The 12,163-nt window shown below is 37.9% G+C and overlaps 1 protein-coding gene across 7 annotated transcripts in view; it reads left to right on the top strand.

Moving 5' to 3' along the window:
* The window catches only part of HELZ (helicase with zinc finger), a 158,857-nt gene that overhangs the window by 53,877 nt on the left and 92,817 nt on the right, over positions 1-12,163 (top strand). For all 7 annotated transcript variants that reach the window (XM_079904111.1, XM_079904109.1, XM_079904105.1 and 4 more), the window contains 3 exons: positions 2,529-2,796; positions 10,271-10,604; positions 11,648-11,778. In XM_079904111.1, the coding sequence (XP_079760237.1) occupies positions 2,529-2,796; positions 10,271-10,604; positions 11,648-11,778 (733 nt within the window). The remainder of the gene's footprint in view (positions 1-2,528; positions 2,797-10,270; positions 10,605-11,647; positions 11,779-12,163) is intronic.

The raw sequence follows: 12,163 nt of genomic DNA, 5'->3' as shown, positions 1-12,163 counted from the left end.
TTTCATCTTTCCAGAATGTTTTTTTTTTTTTAAATTTTAGCCTAGTTTAGACTGAGGAAGAGTGCTTTCTTACCATGGATGGACTGGCTCAGGCTGCCCTGAGCAGCGTTCACATCTGGGTTGCATGTTAGCTGGTGCATGTGCTGCATGGGGGGCGAGATGAGCCCCAGGACTAGGGTGTCCAGTGTCCCCCTGGGGGAGCCCCAGCTTCCTCCTTTGTTTAAAGAGGAGCTCTTAAGACCTAATGACCTTTAAGCACTGTAAGTAGGTGGGTAATTAAACAGGTTTAATAAGAAGCTTTTTACAACTGAGAGGATTGGAGGCAGAAGTTTGTCTCAAGTTGAACATGAGCAGGGAAAGAGAAGTGGTTTTTGCAGAAGAAACCCTCAGTAGTCACTGGCCCCAGTCCATCTCGGACGCCTGAGTTAATGGCCAAGGTCAGTGGTTTGTAGACTTTTTGATGCCGGCACACACGGATTTTCCCAAGATTCTTCTCCCTGCTCCCCTAGCTCTCCCCTCTCCTATATTGTATTTATAGTTATTAAAAAGATGGAATAAAATTTAACATTGTTTCGGAATTGTTTTGAAATTGTTGTGCTACCAGCTGAAGACATTCATTTTAAGAACTTCATAAAATCAGGGTGGGAATCATGGTAGTAAATAGGTAAAATGAGAAAAACAAATACTATTTCTCATGCCACTTTTCCCAAAAAGCCTGAATACTTTTAGCCCAGAGTAGAATGATTTTCTGCAAAATTTGCTTTGTATATTAAATAGGTGATACAAAAAGCTTTTTTAAAGGAAAGCTGCACCATTTTAAGTTTGTTATTATCCCAGTTACTTAAATGGCAGTTAGGAATAGCTAGTGACTTTTTAAAGAATGTGAATATAATATTGATGTAGGTATAGTCTGAATCAGTTTCTTATTTAAAATAAAATTATGAAATATAATTTCCCTATGCCCAAAGAATAGACATCCTTTTATTACCTATTAACTAAATTCTTCAATACTGCACAGAGTTTAGTGTTTTTTTTTTTTGAAGAGCTGGTTATTTGGTTTCTGTACCATTAGTGTTTCTCCTTTTGACTTTTAAATTAAGGGAAGAAAATTATGTACATCCTTGCTATTTTGTTAATAGTATCTGATCTTTAGTGATGGTATAATCTGTTTTAGGAATGTTGGCGTTTGTATAGTTTAAATATTTTTTATAGCTATGATCTAATGAAAGGATAGGAAGGGCCCAATTTTAGAGTGATTTAGGAACAAAACGTGGTTAGTTTATGAAACTTCTCGTGAGGCTATTGCAAAAACAGACCATCATTATCTCATCCAGAGGATTTTAAAAATGCAAAATTTTAACAAGAAGACCATCTTTATATATTGCTGGTTATAGTTGTGTTTATATTGCCATTTGATGAATAATAAAACTGGCGTCAAAATGCCTTTTCAAGGGACGAAGATTAGAAATTAGGACTTGTACGTTTTGATCTTTATTATGATACTAGGATAAACTATTTTCTAATATTGAGAAATTTCTCTTGGTGGATGACTATACTTATATGTTTATAGTTTATATATAACATTTAAATATAGCAAAATCTGTCACTAAGCAAGACAAGACAATTATACAATCTGCTCTCATTTCAAAGATAGCACAGGATAACTTGTCTTTGCGCTTTGGAGACTGATCTCTGTTTAAACTTTTTATTATTTCTTCCTAAAATTTTAACTTGAGTTGTAAAAACCATCTTTCCAATTAGGTTATATTAAAACTGGATCTTGGCCTAATGAGTTAGTTAAGCAAATTTTTTTTCCCCTTTTGGTCAAGTTTCATATTTATAGGTGTATGTGTGTTCCACCCAATAGAAAACTAAAATGCACTGTGGATAGAGTGAGGCTCCCCAATGCTCAGGATTTCTGTTACGATGTATTTCACCCGGTGCTGGTATTCTGCTGCACTTTTCCCAGAGCTGTGAAACCTTGATCAGTCGTTCATTTTGACATTGTGCTCTACTTACCATGCAATTTAACTGAGGCTAAACTGGATTTTTCTGAAATGGCAGTTGAATAGTACATTTTATCACTTTTAATGTGGAATTTAATGTGGGAAAAAAACACAAAAGGTTTTTGTTTCTCTAGTAGGAAGAGAAAAGTGATTATCACCTGATGAGATTTTGTCTTATGAGAAATTTACCATACTTTCTTCCTGCAGATCAGATTTCTCTTGACTAAAGGATTAAGTTCTAAATGTTAATCTATATTTTTTAAATGTTAATAACTATTTCTGGTATGTCCTAGCCTGAGGTACAAAAAAATATTTTTTACATGAATTCTTATTTATGTTATTTTGTTAACCTAGACAAAAACATATTTCTCACATGGGGAAAACACTCTGTCAACTGGGGTTTTATATTGTTTCATTTTTAAGAACTTTAGCATACAAAATTTTCTTACCAAATGCACAGTGTATTATTTGAGAATTTTAATGTTGTGTTCCTTTATAAATGTGTTTTTTGTTTCCATTTAGATCTTGAGTACCTGATGCATGCAAAACAGCAGCTAGTAACCACGGCTAAGCGTTGGGATTCTTCTTCTAAAACTATTATAGATTTTGAACCTAATGAAACTACTGATTTGGAGAAGAGCCTTCTTATCAGATACCAAATTCCTCTCTCTGCTGACCAGCTATTTACCCAGTCCGTTTTAGACAAATCATTGACCAAGACCAACTATCAGTCACGGTTGCATGACCTCCTTTATATTGAGGAGATAGCCCAGTATAAGGAAGTCAGCAAGTAAGTTACTTTAGAAACACTTCGCTTTTCTTTCTTTCTTTTTTAAAATCTCCCCTTTGGATAGTATTTTTCATGTTTAAAATACGGAGGGGTGCCTAAGCGCAGCCAGGTGGTGAAACGGTTGTTATTCAGTAGCTGTTATCCAGGATTGGTATATGAGCTTAAGGGAAGAGCTGTGCTCACCTTGGCATCCCTAGTGTACAGTGCCTTGCTGCCGCGTGCTGGGAGTATAAACGCATGGTCCCTGCTCTTCAGGAGGTCTCTGTCAGTGGGAGGGCAAACACTCAATGATTATTTGTCGAATAAATGTTCAAAAACTGAAGGAGACCACATATTTTGAAAAATAATCATGAAAGTAGTATTGAGGGAATTCATACTGGTTTCTTACATTTTAATTATAAGGATTGGACTATACAGGAACACTTCAGAGATAGTGTGGGCTTGGTTCCAGACCACCACGATAAAGCAAATATTGCAGTAAAGCAAGTCACATGAATTTGTTGATTTCCCAGTACATATAAGACTTAGGTTTACCCTATTCTGTAGGCCATTAAGTGAAATATCAGGATGTCTAAAAAAAAAGGTACATACCTTAATTAAAAAATACTTTATTGCTAAAAAATGCCCACCATCGTCTGGCCTTCAGCAAGTCATAATCTTTTTGCCGGCGGAGGGTCTTGCGTCAGTGTTGCTGGCTGCTGACTGATCAGGGTGGTTCGTGGTTGCTGCAGGTTGAGGTGGCTGTGTCTTATTTTAATTTCTTAAAATTGCTGCATCGACTGACTCTTCACGAACAGTTTCTCTGTAGCAGCAACACTGTTTGATGGCATTTTACCCACAGTTAGAACTTCTTCCAAACTGGAGTCAATCCTCTCAAACCCTGCCACTGCTCTATCATCTACGTTTATGTCATATTCTAAATCCTCTGTTGTCATCTCAACAGTCTTCACAGCCTCTTCACCAGGAGTAGATTCCATCTCAAGAAACCACTCTCTTTGCTCATCCATAAGAAGGAACTCCTCATCTGTTAGCTTTTTATCACGAGATTGCAGTAATTCAGTGCCATCTTCGGGCTCCACTTCTAATTCTAGTTCTCTTGCTGTTTCTACCACATCTGCAGTTTCTTCCTCCACTGAAGTCTTGAACCCCTCAAAGTCATCCATGAGGGTTGGAATCAGCTTCTTTTATTAAACTATGGTTAATGTTGATATTCTGACCTCTTCCCATGAATTACAAATGTTTTTAATGGCGTCTAGAATGGCAGATCCTTTCTAGAAGGTGTTCAATTGACTTTGCCCAGATCCATCAGAGGAATCACTGTCTATAGCAGCCATAGCCTTATGAAATATATTTCTTAAATAATAAGACTTGTTAGTCGAAATTACTCCTTGATCCATGGGCTTTAGAATGGATGTTGTGTTATCAGGCATGAAAACAACATTAATCTTGTTGTTCCTCTCCATCAGAGCTCTTGGGTAACCAGGTGCATTGATAGGAGTCGTATTTTGAAAGGAATCTTTTTTCTGAGCAGTGGGTCTCAACAGGGGACTTAAAGTATTCAGTTAACCATGCTGTAGACAGCTGTGCTGTCATCCAGGCTTTGTTGTTCCATTTATAGGGCACAGGTGGAGTAGATTTAACATATTTCTCAAGGGCCCTAGGCTTTTTGGAATCGTAAGTGAACATTGGCTTCAACTTAAAGTCACCAGCTGCATTAGCCCATAATGAGAGTCAGCCTGCCCTTTGAAGCTCTGAAGCCAGGCAGTGACTTCCCCTCTCTAAAGTCCTAGGTAGAGTCTTCTTCCAACAGAAGGCTGTTTCATCTATACTGAGAATCTGCCGTTTGGTGTAGCCACCTTCACTAAGTATCTTAGCTAGATCTTCTGGATAACTTGTTACAGCTTTTTGCATCAGCATTTGCTGCTTCACCTTGCACTTCTACTTACATTATGGAGATGGCTTCTTTTTTCAACCTCGTGAACCACCTCTGCTAGCTTCAAGCTTTTCTTCTGCAGCTTCTTCACCTCTCTCAACCTTCATAGAATTAAAGAGAGTTGGGGCTTGTTCTGGATTAGGGTTTGGTTTAAGGGACTGTTGTGGCTGGTTTGATCTATCCAAACCACTAAAACTTTCTCCATATCAGCAGTACAGCTGTTTTTCTTTCTTACTATTTGTGTGTTCATTGAAATACAATTTCTAATTTCCTTCAAGAACTTTTCCTTCACAGTCACAACTTGGCTATAACTGGTACACGAGGCCTAGCTTTTGGCCTGCCTCAGCTTTTGACATGCCTTCCTCACTAAGCTTGATCATTTCTGGCTTTTGATATAAAGTGAGAGACATGTGACTCTTTCTTTCACTTGAACACTTAGAGGTCATTATAGGGTTATTAACTGGCCTAATTTCATTACTCTTGTGTCTCAGGGAATACGGGGTCTGAGGCGAGGGAGAGAGATGGGGGAGCGGCCAGTTGGTGGAGCAATCAGAACACACACAGTTTTCTGTCCTGCACGGTTGCGTTTTGTGGCATCGCGGAACAGTTAAAATGGTAACATAAAAGATCACCATAACACGTATAATAATAATGGAAAAGTTTGAAATATTGTGAGAACTACCAGAATGTGACACAGAGACATGAAGTGGACAAATGTTGTTGGACAAATGGCACCTATAGCCTTGCTTGACTTAGGGTTGCCATAACCCTTCAATTCGTCAAAGACGCAGTATCTGCAAAGGACAATGAAGTGCAGTAAAACAAGGTAGACCTGTCCTTTTACGTGGCCACCTTAGAATTTCTCTTTTTGAAAATGGATTGAATGAAACCTCTCAAGATTAGAAAAGACGTATTTCGGCTTGAGGCTGAATTTGATAATCAGGTTTATCTTTTTATTTTTTAAAGAAAGATGATTTTCTTCAAAGCAGTCCAGATATTAAGAGTTCTTTTTATGTTAAGTTTTAGTATGAGATGTGTGGAGATGGTAAGAATAATACTGCATTTCATTTAAGTTTTAGAATATGCTTCTGAGTTCTTTCAAGATTTATTTTCAACTTCTCTTGTCCTCAGCTACATGGTGTTGTGCATTCAATAATGATTCCACCTTGCAGTGAAATCGATTTCATTCTAAGATATACATTTTCAAAAGAAATTGGCTCTGGCTGAAGCTCTCATGTGCATGTGCATCAGAGTGTGTCGTGGCCTGCAGGACTGGGGCATGGTGGCTGCCCAGCACTAAAGCTGGCAGGACAAGCCCGATACGCGGACGCTCCTTTCATCATTGCAGTGGCTGAGGCCTCTGTTGATTCAACCTTGGTTCTGTGGCTCTGCCTCAACAGACCCAGCTGTTTTTTGGCTTATTGCCATGGTGGACTTTTGTTGTCATTCATTTAGTCAGAAATTGCATGAAGGGAAACTCACTATATATAGCTTTGAAGTGTTTTGAAAGTTACACTCAAGAGGTATAACTATTTCTAACATAGACGGAGCCATATTTCTTTTAGCTGGAGGTGTGGTTTTAAATCGGCCGGAAACTTCCATGGGCTACTATTCTGCCATTTCCAAAAATGTTGGGAATCCTGTAAGTTTTCAAGTTGATTTTAAAATGTGGCATGGAGCCATGGAAGGATGGTTTTCCTTCTTTCTAAGACGTATCTTTGTTAATTATAGGATATATTTTGTATTTTAGGTATTTCTGAGTTACTAAATCTCAAAAATGCATATTATTTTAATACTTAAGAACGCTTACTAATGTCTTTTTAGTTTCAGCCTGTTAATCTTTTAGAAAAATTAAATATTAGTAGCTGTAACTTTGAGAAGGTCTCTAATGTCTGCATCTTGAACATATGGTGACTCTTCTGTAGGAAAAGCTGTATTTCTTAGTTCTAGTGTCTCTGCCTCAAGAGTTTTGTTGCAAGGCACAACTCAATGTCATAAAAGAATTCTCTTATTGCTTTAAAACTGTGAGATTAATTTTTCATGCCTGCTAAATTGTGATCAAGTGTTTTGGGATGGTAGATTCTAAAATAGATGTAACAGTAAAACTTTAATATATTACCCAAGTTAGTTGAGAAAACATTATAGGATTACAAGAATTTGTTAGGGAATAATATGAAGTAGGTGAAATGGGAATATGGTGCCTGGAAAAAAAATCAGATTATTACAAGCATGTAAAATTAATTCAATGAACAGAATTTATTGAGTATTCGAAGTGTTAGGTTCTAGGCTGGTCATTGCTGATTCTGAGGTAAACAAGTTACGTTTCGTTTCCCCAGAGCTTGAATGACATATCAAAGTCAGCTTTCTGGACCAGGTGGCATTTAAGCTGAATTTTGAAAAACAGGTAGAATTGTCAGGTGAAGAAACAGGACAAAGGTATTTAGTTTGAAGAAACAGGATAGGAGAATAAGAGCCTAGAGTTGTGGGGGAAGCTGCAAGTCGGTCATCGTAATTTTAATGGAAGGGAGGTGTGTGGTGGGGTGGTGAGATAGAAAGCTGTTTACACTTCACCCTCGGAGCCGCCTATCATCAGACTCGCATTTTACAGAGACCCTCTAGTGGTGGCTTGGAGAATAGATCTGAAGCAAGACATGGTAGGAGCTTGTTACAGTAATTCAAGTTAGAAATGTTGAGATGCAGATAATTTAGGAAGAAGAGGAACTAACAGGGCTTGGTGATTGTATGATGGGGAATGAAGGTTGGTGAGAGAGACAAGGTCAGGGATAACTTGGTTTCTGTCTGGGACAACTAGGTGGATAGTGCCATTACCTAAGCTGTCTAATACACGGGAGGATTGGTTTGGGGTGGTACGTGGGGAAGTCACATGGTGATTCTCTTTTGCTTGTACTGAATTTGCAGAGCATGTAATCCAATGTGCGTATTTGGCAGTTAGGTTTACAGCCCAGAGCTGAGAGATCTAGGAGAGGGCGTCCTCGTCTTGTGAGAGCCGGCAGGGTAAGGAGAGAGCAGGGTGGATGCTTAGAAGGGGGGTGGTGCTTGGATGGAAGATGGAGGAACAGCCAGAAAAGTAGGAGGAGAACTAGGAGAGGATGACTGTACAGAAGCCAGTGGAAGAGGGAGTTTAAAGGAAACGGAAAGTGGTCGCAAAGTAATAATAACTTTACAAAAGATCAGAAAGCTGGACATCAAGTTTAGCAACAGAGAGGTCACTTGTGAATTGAGAGTGGACTGCAAGGAATCTCTTTGCTCTGAGAAGGTTGTTAATGACCACACATCAGTTATATGGATGATAAAAACAAAGTAGAAATTTAACTTCATTTGAAAAAACGTGAAAAACCTAAGGGTTCCTGTTCTTCTGTAAAGCATATATTTTATTTTTTTAAAAAAAGGAAGGTGAACATAGACTATATGTAAACTGGGGAGGGTGGTATACTTTTGTTTCATTTTATGACTTATTTTTATATGAATCCTTAGTGCACATTCCAGTCTTGAAAGAATCAAACATAAGTAGATAACATACAATCTGTGTTTCTTTAAATTATATTGTACTTTTCTAGTTTGGATCTAGTGAAATATGGATAGAGAATGAGAGAAATATAACATGATTTTTTAAAATTCCATATATATATATATATGATACACAGAGCAAGTACTCCTGGAATTCATTTGATCCTCATAGAAAGCCACGTTATTATATATTAAATTTATATTTATAATAAAGTATATTTTTACATATCTTTTTGGAGCCTTAAGTATTCTAAGTGTTTTTTAACTATTTATTTATTTTGGGCTGCGTTGGGTCTTTGTTGCTGTGCGTGGGCTTTCTCTAGTTGCGGTGAGCAGAGGCCACTCCTCGTTGCGGTACGTGGGCTTCTCACTGCAGTGGCTTCTCACGTTGCAGAGCACGGGCTCTAGGCGCACGGGCTTCAGTAGTTGTGGCGCACGGGCTTAGTTGCTCCATGGCATGTGGGATCTTCCCGGACTAGGGCTGGAACCCATGTCCCCTGCATTGGCAGGCGGATTCTTAACCACTGTGCCACCAGGGAAGCCCTTAAGTGTACTTTAAAATAACTAATGGAGCTTATAAACGCTATGACTTGTTACGTGCATAAACAGCTGTTCAGATGTATTAGTTTCCTTAAGTGTTTTCTTATTTCTGTTAAAATATTTATCTAGTTTTACAGTTTTCTAACTTTAAAGTATATAAATGGAAACTCAAAATTTGAATATAATGTTTTAATTAGAATTGGTTTCCTAATATTGTAAGCAGTACAAATGTTTGTGTTACAGAAGTGCATAATGTTTTAGAAAAGGTTTTTTTTTCTTTTTCCTTAAGAATTTATAAGACATTCTTGACATCACGTCAAGAAAATTCAGAAAATTTCAGAAAATCACAAGAAAATACAGTAGTACCATTAAAAAGTAGCCTTTTCCACAAATGGGTATATAGATTATAAAAGTTTTTTCATTCAAATTTTTTAAACCTTATTAAGAAAAAGGAGACAGGGCTTCCCTGGTGGCGCAGTGGTTGAGAATCCGCCTGCCGATGCAGGGGACACGGATTCGTGCCTCGGTCCAGGAAGATCCCACGTGCCGCGGAGCGGCTGGGCCCGTGAGCCATGGCCACTGAGCCTGCGCGTCTGGAGCCTGTGCTCCGCAACGGGAGAGGCCACAACAGTGAGAGGCCCGCGTACTGCAAAAAAAAAAAAAAGGAAAAGAAAAAGGAGACAGTCTTCCCATTGTTACCACTGTGTCTTCTCTCTCACAGCGCCATTTCAGAGTGGCAAAGGAGAAGAGCTATTAACTAAGTTAAATCTTTCTTTCACTTCATCTTTCTTGACTGTGTGAATTAATCTTGATTCTCTGTGCTTCTTGCACACACATGTTCTCTTTCATGCTCACGTGTGCTCATGGAAGTGGGAGTGAGTGCACCAGCCATTGTCTAATAAGATAGCCTTTAACTTTTCTTTCCATAATTTGGGCATGAGACCTGCCTTGATGTAGCCATGAATAAGAATGTATTCTGGATGTTATTCGCCAGCGGTATTGGAAGAGAAATTTTATGGTTAGAATCTTGGTAAGATCTACTTGGAAAGCAGCAGTTTAATAAAAGTCTGTTGTAGCTTCAGTACAGTACATTTCCTTCTGGCTTTAGGTGATTTTAAAGTCTTGATTGTCCTAATGGTATATTCAAACAGACTTTCATATTAACTAACACATGATATTTCATTTTATTAAAAAATCGTACCTAGTTTCATTTTAAATGCTCAAACTTAAAAATATGTGTATTCTTCAACACAACTAAGCATGCATTTTTATAAACTTGGAGAGTTTATTCACTTAAAGTTTTGTTGTTTCCAGCTTGGATTAAAGACAGTATATAATTTGTAGCTCAGTGGAGTGGAATTGATAATGAACCTTTAATTTTTCTATGTTTATATTTGATTTGTTTTACTCTGTTATTTAGTTTTAATGTTTTTGATGTAAAATATTCAAACTCATTTTCTACTTCTGACTTAGGTTCAACCTTAAAGTGCAATTGCAGATTCTAGCAAGCTTCATGCTCACTGGAGTTTCTGGAGGTGCAAAGTATGCTCAGAATGGACAGCTTTTTGGCCGTTTCAAGCTTACGGAAACACTTTCTGAAGATACTTTGGCTGGACGGCTGGTGATGACCAAAGTCAATGCTGTTTATTTATTACCAGTCCCTAAAGAGAAGTTAGTACAGACCCAGGGAACCAAAGAGAAGGTTTATGAAGCTACTATTGAAGAAAAAACAAAAGAATATATATTTTTAAGGATATCCAGGGAATGCTGTGAAGAACTTAATCTTCGGCCTGATTATGACACACAGGTATGTTTTGAAGTGTGGCAGTTTCACTGTGGTTGTCTGTAGTTTCCCTGTCAGCAGATCCTCTTCTTCTGGTTTGTTTTCCCTCCCTCTGCCACAGCTAGAAGTGCAGTTGACTTTGAAGTATTGATTCTGGTGGGTGGAGAATTGGACCTTTGATAACTTTTAGAGAAAATCGATTCTCTTTAAGTAAAATCTAAAACATTCCAGTTTTATACGAGGTCAAGCTTTCTGATTTCTGTTTTAAATCAGCAACAGAAGAACAGATTAAAATAAACTAAGCTAGATCCTGTGGCAGTTCTTATCTGAAGTTGTATCTGCTCCTGTTCTTTTTTTTTTTTTTTTTTTTTTTTTGCGGTACGCGGGCCTCTCACTGTTGTGGCCTCTCCCGTTGCGGAGCACAGGCTCCGGACGCACAGGCTCAGCGGCCATGACTCACGGGCCCAGCCGCTCCGCGGCATGTGGGATCTTCCTGGACCAGGGCACGAACCCGTGTCCCCTGCATCGGCAGGCGGACTCCCAACCACTGCGCCACCAGGGAAGCCCTGCTCTTGTTCTTTTTGTCTTTATTGATTTTTAGGTGAACTGTGTTCAGTCTGCCATATTTAACTGGAAAGCTACTCTTTTTTTCTTTTTAAATATAGCATTTGGTGAATATTATCCATTCATAGTAAATCAATACGGTGTCATAGGCCTGGTTTTAACCCTTGAGAGATGATATTTCACAGATGTTCTACTAATTTTATCAAATATATTCTTCTTAGGAATGGTGGAATCAGATAATCTTTATTTAAAGATTAAGTAATTTACAAGTGCCTCAGTTTCTTTAGATGAAAAATGAGGTTAATAATAGTATACACGTCATTGGTGCTATTAAATGGGATAATCTATGTAAAGTGCATGTTACAGTGCCTGGCACTGAATAAACAAAGCAAATATTAGGCATAGTATTATTACACTATCTCCACAGAGCATTCTAGGAAGCTGAAAAGCACTGATGTTTGCTTTAATGCTTTTAAAAAACATTTTTTGGTTTTGTCTTTCAGGTTGAACTTCAGTTTCAATTAAATCGATTACCCCTCTGTGAAATGCATTATGCGCTAGACAGGATCAAGGACAATGGGGTTTTGTTTCCAGACATCACTATGACTCCAACCATACCTTGGAGTCCCAACAGGTACAAAAAAGAGATATCTCATTCCAGAAGTTACATAAATTTTAAATTGAATATCTGTATCAAATAACTCATATGTTTATAAGAAGGTTTCCATATATTCTTCAAGAGAGATGTTATTAGTTGAGAAAAGAGAGTACAAGAACTCTTAGAATGAAGCATTTGAAGTTCATCATCGATTTTCTTCACTTTTCCTCAGAGTCTAAATGAGTTCTATTGCTTTTCTCAACTGCCTTAATTTAATAGAATGCCAAGCAATTTAGGAATATTCCTGAGTAGAAGCTGAATAGGGAAACTAGGGCCTTTCTAAAGTGGTTCAAATAGTTAATTTAAAATAATTTTTGAATAGGGAAGACATTTTTGTAATTTAGGAAAATGGAGGAAGTAT

Source organism: Stenella coeruleoalba (genome assembly GCF_951394435.1).
Source record: "Stenella coeruleoalba genome assembly, chromosome: 19".
Taxonomy (NCBI): Eukaryota; Metazoa; Chordata; class Mammalia; order Artiodactyla; family Delphinidae; genus Stenella; species Stenella coeruleoalba.
Note: the sequence above shows the minus strand (reverse complement) of the source record. Positions and strands in the feature narration are given on the sequence as shown.